Source organism: Pelophylax lessonae (genome assembly GCF_965119305.1).
Source record: "Pelophylax lessonae genome assembly, chromosome: 5".
Lineage (NCBI taxonomy): Eukaryota > Metazoa > Chordata > Amphibia > Anura > Ranidae > Pelophylax > Pelophylax lessonae.
In genome coordinates this window covers 165,674,152-165,700,774 of record NC_138772.1, presented here as the reverse complement: position 1 = coordinate 165,700,774, position 26,623 = coordinate 165,674,152, and the positions used below count along the sequence as shown (strand labels likewise).

General features: G+C 41.2%; 1 protein-coding gene across 2 annotated transcripts in view; it reads right to left on the bottom strand.

The window, feature by feature from the left end:
* CNOT10 (CCR4-NOT transcription complex subunit 10) overlaps positions 1–26,386 on the bottom strand; it is a 233,424-nt gene extending 207,038 nt beyond the window's left edge. The window contains exons 1-7 of one of the 2 annotated variants that reach the window (XM_082259468.1): positions 26,302–26,386; positions 22,448–22,534; positions 19,141–19,235; positions 15,513–15,674; positions 12,296–12,446; positions 9,104–9,172; positions 818–960 (exon numbers count right to left, since the gene is read on the bottom strand). In XM_082259468.1, coding sequence (XP_082115594.1) covers positions 818–960; positions 9,104–9,172; positions 12,296–12,446; positions 15,513–15,674; positions 19,141–19,235; positions 22,448–22,469 — 642 coding nt within the window. In that variant the 5' untranslated portion in view covers positions 22,470–22,534; positions 26,302–26,386. The remainder of the gene's footprint in view (positions 1–817; positions 961–9,103; positions 9,173–12,295; positions 12,447–15,512; positions 15,675–19,140; positions 19,236–22,447; positions 22,535–26,301) is intronic. The other variant, XM_082259469.1, reaches the window with a different exon arrangement.
* Positions 26,387–26,623: the final 237 nt, after the last annotated feature.

Sequence of the window (26,623 nt, the reverse complement as noted above, 5' to 3'; positions counted from 1 at the left end):
AGCATTTAGGTGCATACAAAAAAAATACATACACACATTATAATATATATATATATATATATATATATATATATATATATACACACACACACACACACACACACACACACACACACACACTATTATTATATATATATATATATCTCCTGTACACATCTAAATAGAGGGTTTTTTTTTTCTGCCTGTGTAAATTTGAGCCCTTAAACTAGCTGAACAAAAACTAAACAATCACCCACTTTCTTTCTAGATTTTTGCCAAGTACAGCCCACCTTACCACTACAGGTGTTCAATTTATGGTGAAGTCACACATGATCGCTGAGCAGCTGGCTGGCTAGGGGGCAGTGTGGTGCACGATTCAGCACACTACCCTTTTTTATGGTTTTGTACAAGCTTATTTGAAGTGTACAAAATGCACACTTCATTTGCTGCAATGTCCGGCAGTGCGATGTGCTGCTTGACATCGTAGTGCGATTTGGGCTGGTGCGCTGCAATAAAATGCTGCATGTCTGCATTTTAACGCAGCACTAGGCTGTGTTGCAGTGTGAGTGGGACACATAGGAAACAATTGTTTCCCGTGTGTCCCTGTGGTGACAGACGTGTTATCGTGTGGTAAGACGTCTGTCACCGCACACAGTGTGAACTGGCCCTTACTGCACAAAAGAGCCGCCATCTCTCTCTGCACCTGAGTTCCAAGACTCCCGTTACCTGGCTGATGCGCACCAGTCCAGATTTTCACTAAGTTTTTTTTTTATATTTTGAAAAGGCACTGAATTATATCTTTTTGTAAAGTGGACACTTTACATTTACAATGACTTACCTCATTTTTACCATTTTTATTATTGCTGCCTTGCAAAATCATTTTCTCCAGTACTACCAACAGAAGCAATGCTTTCTCAGTTTGGTACGTTAACAGATACATGTCCACAAGCAAAAAACAGACAGCATGGGCAAACTTTTCCTCTGAAAGAGAACAAGGAACAGATAATTGTTCTGTTAGTTGTCATTAGTATAAAGCCACAAATGTTAGCTTTTTTTTTTTAATAATAATGTACACATACCTTAAAAACAGTAAGGAAAAAGTCAGTGAGGTTTGTATTGCTTTCATTCAAACACTATGGCAATGTATTTTATTTAAGCAGTACATACATACTTGGTGGCATTATATATAGGAAAGTTAAACTTTTTGATCTGTCCCTGCCCCGAAGGAGCTTACAGTCTCATACACCTTCATTATTATTGATATGCATGCACAATATTAGTCAGTGTGGCTGGAAGCTAGTCAAATTTCCAGTATATTTTTAGACTGTGACAAGGAACCAGAGTACACATAGGAAAACATTTGAGGTCCAGGCACTTAAGTGCACTTGTTGTGAACCAGGACCACCACTTTTTAAGGTAAGAGCCCGCTAAGCAATTAATGGAGAATGTCTTAAGTAGACATAATTACAGCGATCTTTGTATTACTTATAAAACACATATACTCTGGAAGTCAACTAAGTAAGTTTGTGAAGAAGAATGACATGAAGCAGCAGGACATCATGGCATAAAGCACACAAATAACACTTTACCAAGAGATTATTTTTTTTTTTTATGTACAAGATTTTGAAATTTAAAACAAAAATTTCCAAAAAGGCAAAAAGGAAGCAACCCCATTTTACTTAGAACAAAATGTAATATCCTGGGTTCCCACTTCCCACCGATCCGTAGCAAAAAAGGATGGAATTTCCTTTCTGCTGCGGTCTGAAGCGCTTGGAGGACTTAAGACCAAGAGCAAAAATCAAAATGATTCCAATAGCGAGTCATCTTTAGATTGCACTGCAAAACCACCAACCGATAGTGATGCAAGCAAAGTTAATAATTGCGGATTCTAATTTTAAGAAAGACCAAAAGTTGCAGGAGGATAAGGAAACTAAACAGAGGGGTCCCAAGCAGACAGGTTTTCATGTTTTCCTGAAAATACACTTTAATATACATGAATCATTTATATAAAATATGGAGACCATTTGTGGTTTCAAAAAAAAAAAAAAGAAAATGAAAAAATAAATAAAATAACCACAAATTTAAAATAATTATTGCCGTTTCTAAATATGTGAACTATGTATTTAATGTGTAAATTATGTATTTAATCTGTTTTAGCGTCTGGCTGGTGTCCATTGAGTTACCTTGTCTTTTTTTTTACCTATTGAAGTGTACAAAGTGCCCTGTGGTACCATTCAGTGCACTGCATGTCTACAATTTTTCATGCCACACATCACAGCCGTGTTGTCAGGCGGTTTGCTGAGAGGCTGAGCCGAGTGCCGGTCCAGGTATCTGGGTGGATCCCAACCAGAACAAACTGCACTCCTGTGATCCATAGGAGAAGTACAGCCAAGCAAGCTTTGGCTGTACTTCTCCTTTAAATATTTGTATTATTGCTGTAAAAAAAAATATAGCATTATTGTGGACCTGCACCTGCGCTAACGTTCTTGCGGAGATGTAGAAGTACAAAAACAAGTGTGCTCCAGGCACCCCGCAGTGCTGGCTCCATGCAAAGAAGTTAATGTGAATGGAGCCATCATAGGAGAGAGACTACAGAAGGTTCTCCAGGAAAGGTGGGTCCTGTTGCTCAATTCATTATCAGATAGCATTTTATGTTAAATACAATTCATTATTGTAAGTATTATACAATAAATGTCTAATAATTTTTCAGCTTCACAAAAATGTTTAGATAAAAATAATGGCCCAATTAAAAAATGTAATTCTAATGGAAACTCTTCCACTGCACGTGACACAGCTCCACAACATTCTGTTGGTTGCATTTAAACAGATAGCCTGGGGGTTTATCAATATGTACACATTAATTCATTGAACACACAATGATGTCTAGTATTGGGCTTACTAAGCAGGTAAGTAACTGCTACAGAAATCTTAAAAAAAAAAAATGCAATCTGAGCCATATTCAGCTAAGGGGTAAAGTAACTGCCTCTAGATTAGTCATGGAAATCAATTCAAACATTAAAGTCACTTTATGTATCACAAGCTCTGGGCTTAGCCGGCAATTTACACTACTAATTAGAGTCAGTCAAGCAATTAGGTTTTATTGAATGACATAATCTGACTAAACATGTCCCATATGGGATTTTTTTGTAATTAAATGACTTCTAGCATCTTGATTTCCCAGGATCATTAAATGCTGAACAGAATGTGATCATTCTAAAAATGTAAGTAACTGTGGTGAAAGAGACCCTAGAAGCCACTATTCAGACACCAGCTTTCACCAGCTGTCACATTTTCTTGTAAACCGTTGCAGCAGCAGAGATTACTTACGGTTTGCCCTAATGGACTTAAAATGTAACTTTTATAGTCACCCCACACTTTTGGTACTACTGGGCACAGCTTCTGCCTTACCCCTTGCTCCTACGTCATTTGGGTCTGTGTGTAATGCTAAAGCCCCATGTACATAAAACCACAATTTACCAATTGGGATTGGGTGGGGGTTGGGGGGCGAAGGGAAGACGGAAGAGAGCAGAAGCTTGGGCCAGCATAGACAAGTGATACACTCCTGAAAACTTTACAAAACGTGTGTGGTGTGGTAATGCACAAAGTCAAGTGTGCTGCTTTGTGGTGCCGTTAATTTAGAATGGCATCCCAATGCATCTAGACAACCTATTTCCACTGCAGTGCAACACATAAATGTGAACCATCTGTGCATAGTGGTGCATTGCATTCAAAAAATAGGCTGTCTTTATGATATTTCTATAAGTTTCTGTGCTTGGTGGTCTGTATTAGGTTGTGTTAACTCTTCATCTTGCCCTGTAGGGCGCTGATTTTTTTTTTTTAATTTCAAAACTCATAACAAGCCATGGTCTGCCTACGCAGGGGCGACATTGAAGAGGTATGTATTTATACAGCGTATGAACGCATAATAAGTAACATAACAATAAACAGTTACCAGGACTAGGTTAAAAATTAGGCATATATCAGACTATATAACTCTGTACCCTGGATACCCTGGAGTACAGCAATCTAGCCTTCATATCAGGAAGGAAGAGAAGAAGTAGGAAACATAGAAAGAAGAGAAAAAAAAAAAAAAGAGGAGAAAGAAAACAGAAGAGAAGAGGGGCCCGAAGAGAGGGTTTTCTTTTTTCCATGAGCTTTTACAGCTTGTCCTTTTTGTACTGAAATATTCTATATGTACCACTACAAAGTACCACACTTTGCAAAAACTAATAAAAAATGGATTAAACACAAAAAAATAGTGCCAAATGTTAAAATACACATTGCAGTGCATTCCCAACCCAATGCAACTGAACAGATGAGCTCTATACATCCATACATTGTGCCTATGTGGTAAATCAATGCATCAGACATGTAAATGGACCCTAAAAAGAACAAGGAAAACCTTATACAGTTTTTATTCTCTACTGCTGCAAGCATTGTAAAACTGAGGTCTAGTAACAGGGTATTTTTAAATAAAAGATACTGTCCAGATAATGTTCAAGGGATCCTCTATTCCTGGGAAAATGGGCAGCGCCCCGTGAATCCCCACTCCTCTTCTACACAACAGGAGGGTGGATAAGAGAGGCAAGAAGAACTTTCAAAGTTGCTTTCCTGACCCAACATGGCAGGATACATACGATATGGCTCCACCCCTATATCCACTCAAAGGACCTGTTTAAATCTATAAAAGTCAGACAGAGCAACCTCCCCCATTCTTCTTTTTGTCCTCAAGACATACACTAGCAAGAATGTGGTTGTGATAAGTCTATCTGCTGTGTCGGTGTCCTCTCCCAGGCACAGTCCCACATCTTAGGCTGCTAAATGCACCAAAAAAAAAGGGTGGGGAGCACCTTCAGGTGGTCTTTTAGGGCTGAGGAGTTCAGTAACTAGAGACATCAGAACCTCATGTGGTGAACCCCAGTTGGTGTATGCTTGCTGGAGTCCATGATGCATGTGTTTCTTTGCACACCTGAGCTGGTGTTTGGATGCTGCAGTTCCTGATGCATGCATTTCTCTGCACACCTGAGCTGAATCCTGGTGTTGGCGTTAGTGCTGCGTTTTCTTTTCTCCTACAGGTATGTGCTATCCCTTTTGTTTTTTCCTCCCTTGCCTCTACCTTCATTAGGCTTTGTCATTTTTCCTTTGTTGGAGCAATTGGGGTTTTGTCTGCAGTTTTTTCCTTTCATCCGTGGCTTTTCCTGTGACCAGTGTGCGTGCGCAATCCGGTCCAGGTTTTGCGGCTGTTTCTAGAATTCGAGCCGGCTATGGCGTTCATGCATACACTGTGCAGAGGGCTTTGCGTGGCAAGCCATCTTTGCTATGGCATGTCCAACTCACGCATGCATGACGTGGTTTTTGCACTGGAAACATCTTCGGTTTTTCTTTGCTTATGCTGCAGGTGAATGGGGGGAGGGGAGGGAGGAGATTCAGGCACATGTCTATGACCTGTTTGCTTCTCATTGCTGACTTCCTTGCTCCAATAGGAACTTTCTGCCACATAGACAAGGCCTCCATCTGCTCAGGTAAGGACCATCAGTCTATTAACTTAGTAAAAAGAGTGGAAAAAAAAAAAAAGTGCCTTTCTAGGAGCGTGGCCTTCGCCTCCTGATGCAACCTAGCCCACTCTCGCTCTTGCTTAAAGTCAAGCTTAAATAGTTGCTATGTTATGACAAGTCCAGTGTGGACAGCGGCTTACCCAGCCCCACAGGTCTCACCCAGGAGGCGCGGAAGGTTACCAGTGAGTGTCAGCATTCCTCCTCCCCTGAGCGCTAACAGCAACAAAAGGGTAAGAAGTGCTGGGCTTGCGGCGCAGAGATATTAGCAGACTAATATGTCTTTGGATATTACCCCTGGGACCTAAGGACAAAGGATGCTGTAAGGCAGCAAGTAATAACCCTTCATGGGCAAGTAGTTAGTGAGTCTCCAATGGAGTTTTCCAACCACTTATCCCAGCGGACTCCGGGCGCGACGTCTAGGACACAGCCCTGCACATGAGTTCAGGGCATCACAGCTAGCCCTTCTAACCAAGGAGTACCAATACGAGCCCAATACAGCCATCTTTGTTCCGGGCTCAGAGTAGATTTATCCAAGCCATTCACCCCTACCCTACACCTGGCTACACCAGAGGTAGAAGAGGGTTGGTCGTCCTCGAAAAGGCTAAGCAGGTTTTCAGTGTCTCTGGGGTCCAGTCATTCATTAGGGTGGTTAAGCAGGCCCCGAATGGGATGACTCAAATGAGTGCCTTCGAAGTCAGAACATACTTCATGTTTACAAGGCATAACCTTCCATACTCCCCAATGAACGGAAAGGTGAAGGAAGAGGTTGATTTAAGAGGAGTGGCAGTAGTAATATGAAGTTTTAAATAAGCAATGGCAAAATTATACACTACTCTGGAGGGAAGTGCCAATTCACTGGTCAAAAGAATGGCACTGCATTGAGCGAACACACTTCATATGCGTTGCAGTAACACACTTTACAGCACTGCACCCAACTGCAAAAGGTATGGATGCTACTATTCTGCATTTTGTACGGAGTGTTATTCTTCCCAGGGAAGATTCAGTTTCCGTTGGTTGTATCCACGATCAATGAATTGACGGTTGTAAGCCAGTGATCAGAGTACTTCCTGGCAAGCGCAATGCAGTTCGAACCCAGAATCTTGAGGTCACCATCACCATGAATCTGTGAAAGAGCAGATTATTAGTGCTCTTGGTGAGCTTAAGTGCTCAGCGGATTTTGTGGATAAAATAGCATTTCTTGTTATCAATGATCCCCTAAGGCAGTTCTGCATTCAGTGACAATGAAGGAGGCTTTAAAGCCCAGTCCTTGGTCAACAAACCCATCCTCCAGCAGGGTGGTCATAAGTGCCTGTATGGTGACAAGTTCTTCCCTCTGACCAGAAATTTTGGCTATTACAAGAGACTCACTGCTGCTCAACCCTCAGTTTGTGCCCTCAGTTTGCTGTGCAGATGGATGGTGCTCACAGTCGGCTTTTGACTGCTGTATAACAGTGTTTACGTTTCAAAGAGCAGCACACATCCTTGGAATGTAGAACACTCTTTATTGGTCACGATAAAAAGTCACATGTACCTCCCAACGCTAAGCACTATTCTAGGAGCAAATCGGTGGTTAATCTGGCCTTCCTCCTTATAGCAAGTCCAGGCTCCGGTGGGTTCTCCGAGAGTTCGTCCACTCTACATTCCAGGACTCAAGATACTTTTGCCAGAGTGGAAAATGTCAAGAGCAAATGGAAGGGTGTGCGAGGGCACCTTTTTGAAGGACGCACAGCCATGGTCCTTTTCAATCCCTTCACGCCCTACAGGAGTCTGGTTGATCTTGCCCATATTACTCAAATATGGGGCCACCCTCAGCTGAGTCTGTTTGTATCACCATCTATTCACAAGGTGCCTCTCTTCCTACCCTCACCAATTGGTGGAGGAAGTGGACGACCCCACTCACCCAAGGAATAGTCAACTAGCAGATGCCTTTCCTCTACTGCTTTGGTCATGAAGTTCCAGGGGAGACTGTTGTCTGAGGGGCTCACTGTCATAGCAAGCATGCCGATTGGCCCACAGGCCTTGGGTTTACCATAGCCATGGAACCTAGACAGAACCAAGAACTTCAGCTTTCAGTGTTTCCACAACACCTGTCCCACGAAGGGACGACTGGGAAGGATTGGAGGACTTAGGCCATCTTCTGGAAGTGATTCAATCCTGGCAAGGTTCCAGAAAGGAGGTCAACAAATGCTATTTACTCCGAAGTCTGGAACAGCTTCACAGCCCGAGCAGAATTTTGAACCTCACAACCCAGAAGTTGCCGAGTTTCTAATATTTCTTCACATGGCTCTGGATTTCGGGCGTAGCCTAGTTTCCTAAGGCTCAAATTTCAGCCATTTCAGCTTTTACAGGGAAAAAGGGGCACGTGAGCTGCCAGGGGAATGCTTCACGAGGTCGGTCTTGAGACTTTACCCTGGGGAGGAATAATGTTTTCAATTAGGTTTTTATTCTGGTAGTGAATTTCAATGTCTGGACTCTGTTTGCACCAGAAAGCAGTCCTCGGTGAGACATCACTCGATGGCCCTCAATAACTTCAAGGGGCAGAGTTTCAGATCTGCAAGCACTTGGGAGTTAGAGTCATACATCTTATGCCTTCAACAAGTTGGGGCCTATGCCCCTCGAGCACCATTGTTCCCAAGGTGGCTTCCGTTTTCATCTTACAAAGTCGCGGTTTCCTTTCCGGCAGAGATAGTACACTGAATGTACCAAGTGTCTAAAATGCCTACCTTCAAGCAGCTTCCTAACTAAAATCCTTCGGAAGACTGTTTGTGTTTCAATCAGGAAAATTCGGAAGAGGAACCTACAGCAAAACTTTGTCATATTGTTGAGTAAAAGCCATCCAGAAAAACTTAAGAGTGCGGCCAGGCAAGTGCCTCCAGAAGGGATAGAAACTCATTCAGCTAGGTCCATTTTTACATCTCTAAATTTGGGTAATTGCCTATGAAGATATCAGCAAAGCAGCAGGCTGGTTGCTGATAAATCCAGGGGCTAGTACATCAATGGACTTTAACGGAATGACCGTCCAGGCTTCCATGACCATTGTAATAAATTTTGAGAATACATTTTAGCCCTCTCCGTTTAGCTCCTTATTTATCATATGTATGCTGCCATGTTGACGTCAGAAAAACTGAAAATTGTATCAAATACTTACCGTAATTTTCCTTTCCAGGAGGCAATCCATGATGGCATACAAACCCTCCCTTTTTTGATCTGGTTATTTTTACGGAGAATGGGGGAGGTTGCACTATAGGGGCGGAGCTATATCATATGTATGCTGACATGGATTGGCATTAGGAACAGAAAATTACGGTAAATCTGATACAATTTTCCATTTTATGGTGGGGTCAGAAAGAAAATGCCGCAAAAAGGTTTGTTTACAGAAACATTGTGAAAGCAAAGAAATCTGAGCATAATCCAGCATCCTTGAGAGCTGCAAACAAAATTAAAATTGTTTGTAATCATTTATGGTCCGCTTCCACTGGTATATGATCCTGAATGGTTGCCAGGTTCCATTGGATCTTGGGAGGGGAATAAAAAAAAGGAACAACAAAAAAATTAGTAACAATCTTCACCTCGGCTGTGTGTTGTGCATGATCCATAAGAGCTGTGGTGCGATGATCTAGGTATTCTCAGACGCATGCCTAAAATGTCAGTGTCAAAGACAGCATGATGGGAAAGAAAGTATACAGAAACATGAACAATTAAATTGCATTAGGATGATTAGAGTAAAACCTTAAACATACTATAATTTTACATCAATTTTCCAAGTAAAGAGCTCCATCAAACTGTAGAAACATACACAGCAACTGCATTGCAGTAAGAAAGTATTATGGTCAATATAAAACCACAAACAGATTATCAAACCTGGCTTTCAAAAAACTGACAGTCTGATGCTAACTGGGTCCTATGGGCAACAGGATTTATTTCCTTAGCACATTTTCCATACTTCAGGAATTGTATGAGCAACAGAACTGATATGGTTCACCCAACAAACCTAAAAACCTTTTGGATTTGTAACACAAAATTTCAATATACACTAGCTAAAAGACTAAAACTTGCATATAGTTATACCTATATATTTACTTTTTAAAAGCAGCTTTTTTTATTTATTTGTTAAGCCCAGTAATCCAAAAGCCCCACCCTTCCTTTCCTTCCATCTACAGGACAATTGCACCTGTAGGGCTCTTTCACACAGTCTGTCCGTCAGAGAGACTCCGTTTATCTCAGCGGGGGATCAATCTGCCAAAGTTTAAAAACCAAAGCCTCTGGATGAAATTCCTATTGGTGGCACTGACTGCTTGGTTTAATTGATTTATCGGAACATGTAGCTGACACACATTTTTTAAGCTGTATGGAAAAATGAAAGTTAGAAGCTGATTGGTTGCTATGGGCAATGGCGACAGTTTAATTCCCCCAATATGTATATTTATGTGAAATGTGAAGATCAAAATCAGGTGCGCTACCCAAATTATGTGCGTTAAACCATACAAAAATATGCGTGAGTGGAAAATTCAACAATTAATTAACATAAATTGAATACGTTCATATAAATTATGACAAGTGCAAATCAAAACACAATCCGGTGGAACACCAGTGAACATCAAACAATAGTGTCCAAAATATTATAAAAATTCCAAAAGGTGATTCCAAAATTCTGTGTTGCAAACATAAAAGAATCTGGAAGGTGCAAATCTTGTGATAGGATAGTTCAGCTTCCCACCACCGGCTAAGCCTCTTACCAGAGAAAAGAAGTTTTAAGGGCATATAAAGATATCACTGCTTCAGAGATCATACAGCTGCAGAGAGATTCCAAGAACACTCAGGTGACACTCTTATACACAGGTAGTACCTGGACTCTTACCAGACAACGCAAAGATGTGAGCCTGGAACTATCATGTGTGGTGGTCCTGCAAAGAATCGCTGGGCGCTTGATGGCTGATGTGACCTCAGGTGTCTAGTTTACCTCAACAGTAGGGGACACAACAAAGGGGACCGCCATGGTGCATTATCGACAATATATTTATTAAGGTATAGATAAATTGCACTTACAGTGTAGAAGACAATATGCACGGATTCCCTCAAAGTAAAGCAGAGTAGCGGTGGCCGCCTGCAGTGCGGCCACCGCTACTCTGCTTTACTTTGAGGGAATCCGTGCATATTGTCTTCTACACTGTAAGTGCAATTTATGTATACCTTAATAAATATATTGTCGATAATGCACCATGGCGGTCCCCTTTGTTGTGTCCCCTACTGTTGAGGTAAACTAGACACCTGAGGTCACATCAGCCATCAAGCGCCCAGCGATTCTTTGCAGGACCACCACACATGATAGTTCCAGGCTCACATCTTTGCGTTGTCTGGTAAGAGTCCAGGTACTACCTGTGTATAAGAGTGTCACCTGAGTGTTCTTGGAATCTCTCTGCAGCTGTATGATCTCTGAAGCAGTGATATCTTTATATGCCCTTAAAACTTATTTTCTCTGGTAAGAGGCTTAGCCGGTGGTGGGAAGCTGAACTATCCTATCACAAGATTTGCACCTTCCAGATTTTTATGTTTGCAACACAGAATTTTGGAATCACCTTTTGGACTTTTTATAATAATTTTGGACACTATTGTTTGATGTTCACTGGTGTTCCAACGTATTGTGTTTTGATTTGCACTTGTCATAATTTATATGAACGTATTCAATTTATGTTAATTAATTGTTGAATTTTCCACTCACGCATATTTTTGTATGATTTAACACGCATAATTTGGGTAGCGCACCTGATTTTGATCTTCACATTTCACCTATATTTCACTCTAAGGTAGCAGCACACCCGATTCGAATCAGCGCACTTTCCTACATATCCCATGTATATTTATGTGACACTGCAGTACAATTGTCACAATACAAAGCATGCAATTCTTAAGATTGTTTTTACAAAGCTTTTTATTTTACGATCAACTCTTTTGTGGATACTGCAGGATGTGAATGAAGTAGTAGAACATACCAAACTAAAAATTAGCAAAGATTTTTTTCTTTGTATAAAATTCCTTTATCCATTAAAGAAAATTATACTTAAAGCATTTAATAACTAAACCTTAAAGTATCTAAACCCAAGAACAAGAATGGAATATTCTGCGGTTTATCAGTCCTTAGATGTTGAGACTGCGTAAGTTTTCATTTTTAAGCTTTTTTTCCCTTTCATTTAATCTGCTGTAACGCACTTACTGTTCGAGTGTGACAATGCCTACTTACTGTACTATATCTGCAGAGAAACAATGTTGTCACCCTAGGACAGGAAGTGTGTTAGGACTCTAGTACATCTCACCCTCTCTTCACTTCTTTCCATAACATAGGGGGAGATGTTCTGTAGTTCACAGCTGTGTAATAGGCTGGGCTGATAATATGGTTTGCAATAAATGATACAGAGTGCGCAGGGCAACACAGGATTTTTGGCAGAATCAACAGTTTTTTTTTTTTAATCACATCGATATATCAAACTCTTTCAATGGTACATTTGACTAAAAAGGGAGAAAATTAAATAATGAAAGAAGTTTGTATGGTTTACCTACACTTTAAATAACCAGAAAATCCAGACTGAATGTGCAAATAAGCCCGCATGAAGTTAAGCAAGAAAATAACTAATTCGGAAATGTTGTTCATGAAAACTATACCAAATATTTGGTCAGAAACCAATAAACATTTTCAAATCTTTCAAAAATAATCAGATGTAATGGTATAACACAGTTTAACTCACCAAGACTGAACAGTGACTTACCAAATGGTTCAATGAACTGGTAAAGTTTTTCTGCAATGGCAATGGCTTCCAAGTGCTGGCGCAGGTAATACAAAATGACAGCTTGATTGTGGTACAGCATGCTATTCTCCACATCATCTAAACTGTCCATCTCATCAACAGCTGAATGAACCTAAATATGTGAATTTAAAAGATAACGTGCTGTTACCAGCACCTCGGGTAATAGGACAGAATAGACAGGAAAGAATTTAAGGTAAAACAGACAACCCTGCTAACTGCGTGACATTTGGAGGAGCAAGACTTGGACAATAAAGACTGGGAAGATCTCTGGGACAGCCCATTTTAAGTACTAGTATCAACTAAAGACCCGCTGATCCATTTATTTTACACCCGACTACTACATCGTATATACCCCAATTCCTCTTCTTGCTGTTAGAGATGCTCTAGTGGCCCTGCTGGATTTGCCCATTTCTTTTGGGAGTGCCCTCAGATTAGTAGCTACTGGCGGGAAGTGACCCAGTTTATATCTACCCTAACTACTATACAGGTCCATGTAAAAGTTGATGTTTACTTCCTAGGGTTAGTTGACTCTCTGACCGTTAGTAGGACGATGCATACTCTTGGGCCGCTTATTTTATGCCAGGAAGGGGATAGTGCTCAAGTGGAAATCAGACACAGCCCCTAATTTGCCCTTCTAGAAGCATTTAATCAATAAGGTTGTACCCCTATACAAAGCTACCTTTTTGCCCTGGGGTTGCCCTAGGAAATTTGAAAAGTTCTGCCACTTGTGGACAGATTCTGAGTGTACAACGGATGATCAGGAGTCCACAGACTGCATTCATTCTCCCCAGATAAGGTTTCGTTTATGATATGAACAAACTGAATCCTCTGCATTGACTCACATTACATTCGTTCAGGTAGGATTCTAAACACAAGTTAATATTCTTCCGATACATTATCCTGATGGTTAAGAGGGAACAGGAATCTCCTCATAATTCATCAACCCTTGAAGTGATTTTATAAGAGAATGACAGAGCAAGGTGTACGGAAGGTGTGTTGTTACTCCCCCCCCCCCCCCCCCTTTATTTTTTTAAAAATTTTTTGGGTTCTATAATAGGAGGTGTTATTAGTAGTTCTAAGTTTTATGTATTAGCCGGGAATTGCCAAAGGCCATGTTTTTTACCTATACATCTCAATTTTTCAATAAAAAGAAATTTTTTTTTTTTTCTTTTTTGAAAAAAGGTAAAATCAGACAGACAATCTTTTCCTGTGATCTCGCTGTGTTAGCGCACTCTTGTGGTGTGTGCGTGTTTTCCCTGAGCCATGTGCTATAATACAGAATTCCCCTGCCACACCATCTACTGGAGAACTCTAGTATTGCAGGACAACAATTTATCCAATTTATAATGAATTTTTTACACTTCTGCATCACATAGGAGGTATCAAATGATGCTTTTATCAACCAATTACATAAGAATAGTTTTTTCACCACCATGCACGAGGCTCAGCAGCAAGCTGGGATATTTAAGCAAATAATTATGAGGTCTTATAGACAATACTGGTGCTAACGGCCAGGGAACATAGCTAACCAATTAGGGCTTTGTTTCTTAAAGAATATGTAAACCCAACATTTCATATTCCTGATATGTGCCTGCTGTATCATGTACTTGTATGAAAAAGTATCCTGTTCGCTTTGTATCGCTTCCTTTGTGCGAAATCCCCGGTGTTCCTGCCAGTCCCTCTGCTTTCCTAAAAAAAAACTCTCCACACTAAGCAGGATAACACAACATGGTCAGTTCTCTAGCTGTGATGCGAACTCAGGCTGCTCTTCTTCAATGATGAAACTTGTTCTCACCCTTCCACTAGGAAGTTCAGCGTACTGCTGTTTCTTTCCCCCCCCCAGTTCTTATGCAGCTGAGAACAGAGAAAGTGATCACTTATCAAAATAGGTGTGGCGGGGAATTTATAATGTTTTTTTACATCTATAGACAAATGTTTTGCCTTTCATTTCTATTTTTGGGCCAGTTCACACTACATGCAGTGAAGTACTTTTGTTTTCTGCATCAAAAATTCATGGAACCTAGGTTATTTGGGTTCTAATGGCATAGTTTACAACAGTGCATTCCAGTGTGTTTCAGTTCTAGAAAAAAAAAAAAAAAAAAAAAAAAGAAGAAGTACATTATGCTTCTATTTTTCCCCACATAACTAAACAGTAATGCAGTAAAAAGCTTAAAAAAATGCATCACAAAAACACCGGACCCCAGTAAAAAAAAAAACAAAAAAAAAATTCTCGAATGCATTCAAAAACGCGTTTAAATGGCACATGCAGGGAGTTTAATCTGGAACAGATCTGGACGTGTGTACACTGTGAACCTGGAAGCGGCCGTGTGTACACTGGCACCTAAACTGTATGGGTTGTTTCACAGGGTGCTTGTTTGCAATCACTTTAAAAATAAAGCTGCATGCATAAAGTGTAGGCACCGAGAAGCATACACACATACCTGTACCTGCAGCAGCTCTCCTAATGCCTGTAATGTCTGAATGCTGGGCAGTAAACGGGCAAAGCGCCAGAACTTCCAAGCAGTGACAGAGCTTGTCCAATCTCTCCTGCCTCCCCTCATAGTGAAAGTGTGTGTGTGTGGTGTGTGTGTGTGTGTGTGTGGTGTGTGTGGTATCAACACTTTTAGAACACAATACTCTTGGATAAGATTTTATTAAAAAGGAAAATTTGTATTTTCATTGAGCACATATTTTAAAGTTGCTCTGTTACTAAAAGATTTTAATGCATCCGTTTTGAAGAACTACTAGAAGGCGATCAGGAGGGAGAATTAGTATGGTATTTAGTGAATAAAATATAGAAAAGCAAGAATATAGCAAACAGGTGAACAATAAAAAAAAAGTACTTTCTATAAAAGATGAAGCAGAAAAGAAAAATCAAGTGTGAAAAGAGCAATTTTGTCAAGACAAGCTGGAATGTTCTGAACCCCCAAAAATACCAAAGGGCAGCATAGTTTTTTTATTATTTCTGCATTCTAGCATTTTAGGAAGAGGTCATGAAGTTCTCCTCAGTGTAAGCGCCTTTTAAATTATCTGAGAACATAAACTGCTGGGCTGCCAATACTGCACACAATGCCTAGGAATACATAACCCTCAGCATCAAACAGGAATTTACCCCAACAGGAAGCCATTATGTACATTTTCATTTCCACATAAAAATAAATGAGCAAAAACAATTTACCTCATTTCTCAATTGGTTCAGCGTTTGTTTCAAAGTGTCTGTAGTACATTGGTCACTTCTGTAAAACTCTGCAACTGCCATATTCAACATTATTTTGTAGTCATCTTTATTAATTTCTTTCAGTTCTCCAAGGTGCTGAAGACATGTCTGATAATTCCCTGCCTAATGAAGAAAAACTGTATGAAACACACTTAGAAAAAAAAAAAAGATATTCCATATGTATTATAACAAAATACGATGATTTCCAATGTTACCATTATGATTAACAATAGATAATGAACCATGGATTTTTAAAATTCAAGCCTATACAGACAAGGATTAATATCGGTCACTGCACTGTCTGCATACATAGTTCTATTTAGCTTTAGATTTTTTAATGAATTACTAAATAAGCAAAATCCAGGTGATATATGGACAACTGAACTAGTAGTATTGTAGACATGGTAATGGAAATTAAAGGGTTAGGAGTGTACATGTAAAACTATATTTATTTTTCTTTTTTTTGTTTTAACAACTTCCATACAGGGCCAAACCGGCACTCTGCTCCTACGTGTAAAAATCATAATTTTTTTGCTAGAAAATTACTCAGAATCCCCAAGCATTAGATATGTTTTTTAGAAGAAACCCTATGGAATAAAATGGCGGTAATTGCAACTTTTTATGTCACAGCATTTGCGCAGAAAATTTTCAAACGCTTTCTTTTGGAAAAACAAAGTTTCACTAATAAAAAAAAAAAAAAAAACACTTTAGCCCAATTTTATTGTATAATGTGACAGATGAAGAGAAAATTCCCCTGAATGGTTGAAGACAGAAGAAAGAAAAGAATATGCATATGTTAAAATCTATATACGTTTTATTAGACATATTGATTAAAAATTATCAAAAAGATAGACAATTACAAAATCGACACAGGATACATAGAAACATTTTACATCACATAAAAAAAATGATGCACCAACTGTAAAAAAAAAATGATGCAGCAGAAACTTCCTCAATCCAGCGCGTTTCGGAGAGTTACACTCTCCATCAGGGATGTGGGAGGCGACACTAAAAAATGATCATATGAAAATTGCACATATCCATTAAAAAAAGATTAAATGTTTTTTGCCTCTTCCCCCATTCAGCAACACGTCACATACCATCAATTTGTGAATGATAGCGAAAAAGTTATGATAGTTGGTTTAGGTGTTGAAGAATTTCTGAAGAATTCTAAATTGCACGTAGTTATGGATTAGATCGATGGAATACAGGTAGCACTGACACCCCAGTCTACAGACATTGACAGGTGTCGCAGCTGCTTAAGTACAATAGCTGGCAGCAGAGACAGAAATCTACGTGTGTATGGCTAGCTTTAGCGCTGAAGTCCCTAGTGTCAAAGTAAAACTGCTCGAAGAGAAATATGGAAGAGATTTCCTTGGGCAAAAAAAAACCAACAGCAGGAATCTTCTGAAGTCTGCTCTTGGGCAGTACTTTAACCACCTCCTTCCCAAGCCTATTCTAATACGTCGCTCCTACATGTAAAAATCGACTTTTCCCCTAAAAAATTACTTAGAACCCCCAAACATACATACATACACACACACACACACACACACACACACACACACACACATACATATATATACATACACACACACACACACACACACACACACACATATACATACACACTGTATTTTGTGGCGTATAAGACTACTTTTGAACCTGAAAAAATCCCCCAAAAATGGGGGGTCTTATACGCCGAGTATAATATCTCCAAGGTAACCTAAGTATAAGTATTACCGGTAGATGAAAATTAGGGGGGGGTCATCTAATACGCTGGAAAACACGGTATAATTATATATATATATATATAGATAGAATAAAATGGTGGGTATTGCAATTTTTTGTCAAACGGTATTTGCGCAGCCATTTTTTTTCAAACCCCATTTTTTTAGAAAAAAAAACACTTTCATGAACTAGGTGCAGCTATTTTTACAGGTGCTTTACAGGCGATTTTGCAGCGTTTTTGTGCAGGTGTTTTTAGATTGACAAGTAACCAATGAAAAAAAAAAAAAAAAAAGAAAAAACGCCTGTAATCTGCCAAAAAAGAAGCTCATGTACTTTTGAGCGACTGCATTTTGCTTAAAGCGGTTGTAAACCCAAAAAACAAAACAAAAAAAAACCTGCAAGACAAAGGCATAATGAGCTAGTATGCATCGCATACTAGCCCATTTTGTGTAACTTACCTTAGAAAGAAGCCCCGACACGGACCCCCGGACATCGCTGCGGGCGCTGCCATGATCCCTCGCCGTCTCTTCCGGGTTCGGCGGGTCCGGCGCGGTGATTGGCTGGAAGAGACGGCTCCGGCGCGATGATTGGCCGGAGCCACGATGACGTCACTCCCGCGCATGCGCGCGGGAGTGATTTTCCGGCAAGCTCCCGGCAAATAGATTGAAGGTCCCCCCGGACCTTCAGAGCGCATGCGCCGCTCGCGCGAGCGGCTGCATGCACTGTAAATATCTCCTAAACCATGTCGGTTTAGGAGATATTATTTGTACCTACAGGTAAGCCTTATTATAGGCTTACCTGTAGGTAAAAGTGTCAAAAAGCGGGATACTACCGCTTTAAGGCCACAGAATGCTCAGATGTGAACAGGGGCTATTAAAATTAATGGGATTTGTCTTGTTGGGTGCTTTTTGAGCTGAGGCTTAGAGCAGAAAATCGTCCAAAAACACCTAGATGTTACCGAAGCCTAAAGTTAGCCCAATTTTTTTGTTAAATGTGAAAGATGTTACGCTGAGTAAATTGATACCAAACATGTCACACTTTAAAATTGCGTCTGCCCGTGCAATGGCGGCAAACTACAGAGCTTAAAATTCTCCATAGGCAACGCTTTAAACGCCTTTGCAGATTACAAGTTAAGAGTAGCACAAGAGGTCTGGTGCTAGAATCATTGCTCTCGCTATGATGTTGGCAACAAAACCTCACGTGTGGTGCGAGCACCGTGTACATATGCGTGCAGGAGTAACGTGCGACAGTGGTGCTTTAACTTTTTTTTTTTTTTAAATGTATTTATTTTTTTTACTAACTTTATTGCTATCACAAGAATCCTTTGTGACAGCATGGGCCGTCTAGCTGCTGGTGGGCAGATAAACAAAGGGGCGGAAACGGAAATGACGAACTACTTGTCACTCCCAGTTTCCAGGGTTACAGAGAGAGGGGAACGATGTCGGTTCCCCTCTCTCTGTACAGGGAAAGCCATAGCTGCCAGCTGAATCGCTCCCGGGCACTGTTATCGCACGCTAAAGCCCGGGAGAGGCAGTGGCGGCGGGATGGGGGGTGGGACCCCCTTCAGCCATCCACAGAAGTGATTGAGGGGCTAATTAGCCTCTTGGATCACTTCTGCCTGAAACTGAATTTCAGACTGAAAAGAATGATACCGAGATGATGACTGTAGGTGCAGGCATCATCCCGGTATACCCACTGAAACCCAAGGAAGTACAGGAACATCCATTTGGGGGAAGTGGTTAAACTTCACACAAATACACAAATTCCTATGGCTTTCCTTCACAAGCAGCAGGTTAATTAACGCATTCTCATCCAACAAGCAGCATGATGCTAAACAGGAATAAAACATTTCAGTTACCGTAAATGCTTGGAAAGACGACTTGGACAACTCTTTTTCTTGGTCAGATATACCAGAACAGTTAGTAGATCCCTCATGCTTCTCAGTATTTTGCTCTTAAAAAAAAAAAAAAAAAAAAAGTTATTTTTTATATCTTAACAGTAAATGATGTCACATTTAGAAGACAACCTCTACCAGAAGTCAATAATTTAAAAGGAAACCAATGCCTACTTGTTTCTAAGGCCTAGAATTGGCATTTTTCCTTCACCCCTGTGAAGTACATGCTTGTTCCTGAACAAGGACTCACCAAGGAGTGAATCCAGGGCCATAATGACAGTCTCAGTGCACCACCCATAGAAAAGTCAGAAGTGACAGTTTCCACATTTCTTTTATCACAGATTCGAATCACAAATAGAGAGTGATGGGGGATAACATGGGAACAACATCCTTTATAAACAGACAATAACATTTTTTTTATATATATCTATACACACACACACCACAGTATCTCACGAAAGTGCGCACACCCCTCGCATTTTTGTAAATATATTATATCTTTTCATGGAACACTGAAGAAATGACACTCTACTACAATGTAAAGTAGCGAGTGTACAGCTTGTATAACCGTGTAAATTTGCTGTCCCCTCAAAATAACTCAACACACAGCCAATAATGTTTAAACCACTGGCAACAAAAGTGAGTACACCCCTAAGTGACAATGTACAAATATGGCCCGATTAGCCATTTTCCCTCCCCAGTGTCATGCATCTTGTTAAGAGTTACAAGGTCTCAGGTGTGAATGTGGAGCAGGTGTGTTAAATTTGGTGTTATCGCACTCACTCTCTCATACTGGTAACTGGAAGTTTATCATGGCACCTCATGGCATAGAACTCTGATAATCTGAAAAAAGAATTGTTGCTCTACATAAAGATGGCCTAGGCTGTAAGAAGATTGCCAAGACCCTGAAACTGAGCTGCAACATGGTGGCCAAGACCATTCAGGGGATTAACAGGACAGGTTCTACTCCGAACAGGCCTCGCCAAGGTCAACCAAAGAAGTTGAGTGCACGTGCTCAGCGTCATATCCAGAGGTTGTCTTTGGGAAATAGACGTATGAGTGCTGCCAGCATTGCTGCAGAGGTTAAAGGGGTGGGGGGTCAGACCATGCTTAGACCATATGCCGCACACGGCATCAAATTGGTCTGCATGGCTGTCGTCCCAGAAGGAAGCCTCTAAAAATTAAGCCCGCAAATAATTTGCTGAAGACAAGCAGACTAAGGACATGGATTACTGGAACTATGTCCTGTGGTCTGATGAGACCAAGATAAACGTATTTGGTTCAGATGGTGTCAAGCACGTGTGGTGGCAACCAGGTGAGGAGTACAAAGACAAGTGTGTCTTTACTACAGTCAAGCATGGTGGTGGGAGTGTCATGGTCTGGGGCTGCACGAGTGTTGCTGGCACTGGAAAACTACAGTTCACTGAGGGAACCATGAATGCCAACATGTACTGTGACATACTGAAGCAGAGCATGCTCCCCTCCCTTCAGGGACTGGGCTGCAGGGCAGTATTCCAACATGATAACGCCCCCAAACACACCTCCAAGATGACCACTGCCTTGCTAAAGAAGCTGAGGATAAAGGTGATGGACTGGCCAAGCATGTCTCCAGACCTAAACCCTTTTTAGCATTTGTGGGGCATCCTCAAACGGAAGGTGTAGGAGCGCAGGGTCTCTAACATCTACCAGCTCCGTGATGTCGTCATGGAGGAGTGGAAGAGGACTCCGGTGGCAACCTGTGAAGCTCTGGTGAACTCCATGCCCAAAAGGGTTAAGGCAGTGCTGGAAAATAATGGTGGCCACACAAAATATTGACACTTTTGGCCCAATTTGGACATTTCTTACTTAGGGGTGTACTCACTTTTGTTGCCAGCGGTTTAGACATTAATTGCTGTGTGTTGTTATTTTGAGGGGACAGCAAATGTACACTGTTATACAAGCTGTACACTCACTACTTTACATTGTAGCAAAGTGTCATTTCTTCAGTGTTACTTGAAAAGGTATAATAAAATATTTACAAAAATGTGAGGGGTGTACTCACTTTTGTCAGATACTGAGTATCTTTTTTTTTTACTTCAGCATTGTCGCTATTTTTTGTTTATAGAGCAAAAAATAAAAACAGCAGAGGTGATCAAATACCACCAAAAGAAATCTTGATTTGTGGGGAAAAAAAAAAAAAAAAAAAAAAGGACATAAATTTTTTTTGTGTACAGCGTTGCACGACTGAAATTGTCAGTTAAACGTAACGCAGTGCCGTATCGCAAAAAATGGCTTGGTTATTAAGGGGGGGGGGGTAAAACCTTTCGGTCCAGAAGCGGTTAAAGCCCCATGGTTTTTAGCATTTCAAGAATTCTCTTTAAATTGATACAATGAGAAAGTGGTTGAAACTATAAAAGGGCTATTAGACAAAAGGAAAATACCTTTTAAGAAACCGAATAAAAGCTGCCAGATTTCTAGACTGCATGCTAACACCAGGGTAGTGATGGTGAACACCTCCTTCTCCACTAGGCATGAACACAATCTTCCCAAGCTGGCATACACCTTAAGTGCACTTTCACACGGTCCGCCTCCGTAGGCGGATCCGTGCTGCTCAGCGGGGATCGATCCACGATCCCCGCTGAGCCGGTGGATGACAGCTCCGTCTCCGCTTGCAGTGCGGAGAGGGAGGTGTCACAGCCCCCGCTGCTCTCTATGGGGAATCGGATGAGAGCGGACCGCCCGTCCGCTCTCATCCGATCCCCAGGATGGATGGAAAATAGGGTTTCCATCCGTCCAGATTTCACGGACAGGATCGGATGCGGATGGCAGCGGGTGTCAGCGGACATGTCACCGCTGACATCCGCTGCTCCATAGGGCTGAATGGGGCATCCGATCAGACCCGCCTAAAAAAACTGACAGGCGGATCTGATCGGACCGCCCGTGTGAAAGAGCCCTTAGGGTTACAGTGCTGTAGCAAAGCATGCGATATTTCGTTTTGATACAACATGAATTTAAACTAAATGACAAATTGGCAACAAAATCGATTTAGCATAAGACGTGTCTGTACTGTATCGGATCATAGTTTCAGAATGCTTGAGTCTTAGAGATTTTTAAACACTTTGAGGACAGGGGATAGAAAAATGAGAGGGGGTTAATATATAAAAACTTTGCAATGACAATTCTTCAGGATCATTTTTTGCTACCACAGATACAATACAGGAAGTTTCAGATAAAACGATTTTCAAGAGAAAAAAAACAAAACAAAACTGTAATTCTACAAATAAAGCTTTACCTCCTGCTTTATCTGCAGCCATTCTGAAGTTTTTTCAGTTCTTGGATTGTCCACAGAATTTAGTTCAACATAGAAATGGGTCTTTTCCTACATAAAATAAAACAGAAAAAATTAAAAACACACACAAAAGCATATTAACCACTTGCTGGCCCAGCTTCTTTTCTGACATTTGATGCTCGCAAGTTAAAACCAGTATTTTTTGCTAGAAAATTACTTAGAACCCTCAAACATTATATATTTTTAGCAGAGACCCTAGGGAATAAAATGGCAGTCGTTGCAATATTTTATGTCGCACTATATTTGTGCAGCAGTCTTTCAAACGCAATTGTTTTGGAAAAAATCCAATTTAATGAATAAAAAAAAAAAAACAGAGCTGTTCTCTGTTCTCTGCTGTCAACAAAAAAACCCTCAGGCAAACATTTATCAACATTGTTAAGGCTGCTAGATAACTTTAAAGGCAATGCTTTACAAAGTATTTTGTTCTTTTAGATCAAAGGAATGAACTTCTCTGTAAGTGAGAGAAGTTTAACCTTTTAAAGCCTAAGCCTTTTTCTGACACTCGTTTCTTCCAAATTAAAAATCAGTATTTTTTGCTAGAAAATTACTTAGAACCCTGTGACGGGAGTCACTTATTTTGGGGGGGGGGGGGGGGGGGCCGTGGAACACAGCTTACCTTAGAGAGGTTGGGAAATCCCTGTCTCAGCTCCTTAGGCCCGTCCCGTACACAGGATGACTTATGTGCAAGTCATCCTGTGTATATTAGGGACACAGGGTGACAAAGGAAATGATGGACAGGTACTTAATGGACACTAAGAATATGGTTTGGATTACTTCAAATGGTACAGTAATATTTATCAACTAAATCTGCTAGTTAATTGGCTCAGGTTGATTAATAGATGACAATGATTCAGTTACTGGTGTAAAAGTAGAACACTGTTTGTGTTGGTGGTTCCTTAGATAATTCGTTCAGGTTAATTCTATTTCTGTACACAATTTCATCTGCATAGGATAATGTAATCAGGCACCTGACCTGGTGGAGTAATCTGATGAGAAGGGGGGGTGTCCATCCTGTATATATTCGGTGCGAGTTGTTCAATAAAGGTTCCAGTTCTATACAAGCTAAGTTCAGGCTAGTTTTGTATGTAGAGTGGCTATAATATCTGGTATCTATGTTCAAAACTGGAGGAAGCCGTATACTGACAGAAGCTCCCAAACACAGTGTGGGTCACGTTTCTGTTACAAACCCCCAAACATTATATATATATATATATATATATATATATATATATATACATACATACATACATACATACATACACACACACATATACACAATTTTTTTTTTTTTTTTTTTTTTTAGCAGAGACCCTAGAGAATAAAATGGCGATCATTACAATCTTTTATATCACACTGTATTTTGGCAAAAAATACACTTTCATGAATTAAAAAAAGCGAAACAGTAAAGTTAGCCCAATTTTTTTGTATAATGTAAAAGATGATGTTACACTGAGAATCGTGATCTTTATTCTAAGAAAAAAAATTGTTATTCTCATTTTATTCAGAATCGTGAAGCTCTGCTGTAAAGTAAAGGCATAATGTGCTAGTATGCGATGCTTATGTGACACCTGCAAACAAAGCCCTCGTCGTACCCACTGGAGGCAACATACATCTTCGCCCCTCTTCCTTCCAGGTTCTGCAGACTCCAGCTGTGTGAATGGACAGAGCGGCGTGACGTCACTCCCACAGGGACCTGCCGGTCACAGCGCAGGGCTGTGAAGAACCTGCACGGGTGGCGGATACTTCAGAGTGCATGTGCCGATGAAATCATTGGTGCAGTATACAGTAAATATCTTCTAAACGGTGCAAGTTTAGGAGATATGTACAGTACCTTTAAGTAAGCCTTATTATAGGTTTACCTATATGTACAAACATTAGAGGGAAGTTTACTTCCTCTTTAACTATAAGGACACTTACCTGTCCAAGGATCCAGCAATGTCCTCACCTGACCTGATTCTTTAAACGGCTTCGAGTCCAGGTGCAGTCACCTTAGGCGTGTTGCGTCCTAGAAGGCTGCAGAGGGGGGGGGGGGGGGAAACCTCCTCTCAGATCACCACAGCAATCTGACCAGTAGTATTAGTGGGTACCTGTCATAATCAGGTACCTGCCCCCCCTGAAAAAGTTGGCAGGGGTGGGGTGGATGCAAACAAGCTGAACTTACCCTTTAGGGTGAAGTTCCACTTTAATATTTGTTTTACCCTGCGTCACTAAGGGGTTAAAGAGGAAGTAAGCCAAAATAATAATTTGTACCTGTAGATAAGAATATAATAAGGTTTACCCATAGGTACTGTAAATATCTCCTAAACTTCTACCATTTAGGGGATCTTTACAACGCATGCAGTCGATGATGTAATTGGCGCATATGTTGCGAACAAATGGCCATCTGTGCCGTTCCTTCAGATACCTGTGCCGTGAATGACGGCACGACGCATGCACGGGAGGGACATCATCGCGGCTCTGGCCTGCCACACAACCGGAGTCTGGGGACCCGGAAGGAAGACCGGGAGAAAATGGACTCTGCTTCCAGCGACTACACTGCATCGCTGGAGGGCTTCATTTTTAGGCAAGTTTCACATAATGTGCTAGTATGCAATGCATACTAGCACATTATGCCTTTACCTTGCAGGTCCTAAAAAAAGTAACCATTACAACTGCTTTAAAGCGGAGTTCCACCCTGGGAAAGCTTTTTTTAATAAAAATACCCCCGGGACAGTCAGGGCTAGTGCATTCCACAATGGCTAGCCTCTGATCTGTCCCGGGTTGCACTTACCTTTTAAAATAAATACTTACCTTGAAAAAGTATTGTCCAGCGCTGCCATCTCAGGTGTGGGCAGCCTGAAGCCAGCGTGATCCTCTTCCGTCTTCTTCGGTCCCACGATGCACTGCACCGGCCCCACCGTCACTTCCGTTGCCGCAGCGTCATCCCTGCACAGCTTCTGGGCATGCCCAGAAGCTGTTTAGCAAGGTATGACGGCGCCTGCACCGGAACTGACGTCAGGGCTGGTGCAGGCGCATTGATTCCTGGGAGCGACGACGTTCAGCTCCCAGGAATCATTGCAAAGCCGGGAAGTGACGACTCGCCGTGGCCGCCGAGGGGAGGAAGAGGAAGTAAGGCAAGTATATTTTCTTCTAAACAAGGTAAGTAAAAAAAAAATAAAAAATTGCGATTATCCCATTTGTTTTTCAGGTGACCCCTGGCATGAAGATGGAGGCAAGTTTAATTTTAGGGTGGAACTCCGCTTTAAGTTCACTTTAGAGTGGAACTAATGTCCGCAATACTTACCTCCTCTCCAACGGTCTGAAGTGCGGGAGCTCCCTAGCCGGCATCTTGGTGTTCAGGCTCCCTGATTGGCCGGGGCTGGGTGGCATTAGTCCCTCCTGTGCAGTCGTCACACACCAAGGCACCATGCCAGAAATGTAACCCGTGCTGCATGAGTGTAGCTCAGTGTACATTCTACAGAGGACTGTGAGTGGGCAGGAAGAGTTACTTCATTGCAGATGAGACTCCACACATCTACTCAGCAACAAACAGGGAAGTTACTAAACACTGACCTTAGTTCTGCTCTAAAGCTAGACACTTTTCAAGGACAAACCTCCCAAAGCTGAGAGTGGAAGGCAGGGAGAGCTGACAAGTATGACAAACCCTGAGCCTGGCATGTGTGCTGTCCCCACTAAGTTCCACTCACAGAGGACAGGCTGACACAAGAAGCCTCAGTCACTGGGAATGGAAGAGAAGCTCCCTGTCCGCCCTCACTGCATCGCCAGCCCTGACACACCCGACAGCTTCAATAACTCACCAGTAACACACCCGCCGAACCGAACCTTCAGCAGTTTCCCCGGGCATGCGCGGTGACCTCTAATGACAACAAAACCCTGCGTTTCCGGTCCGCCCTTACGTCATATCCTCTCGCCTGTTCAGAGAGTTGTCCCTTTTCCAGGCGCCATTTTTCTGAATACCACATTCGCTGTTTTACATCGTTTGGTCTTCAAGACAATGGAAGATAATTAAAAAATTAAAGAGAAGCCGAGAGCAAGTATTTGAGACTTGAATTAGTAGAGATATTTTTATCTCTTGTTTTTTAACTGCAAGAAGATTACGTTTTTTTTCCTGGTAGCAGT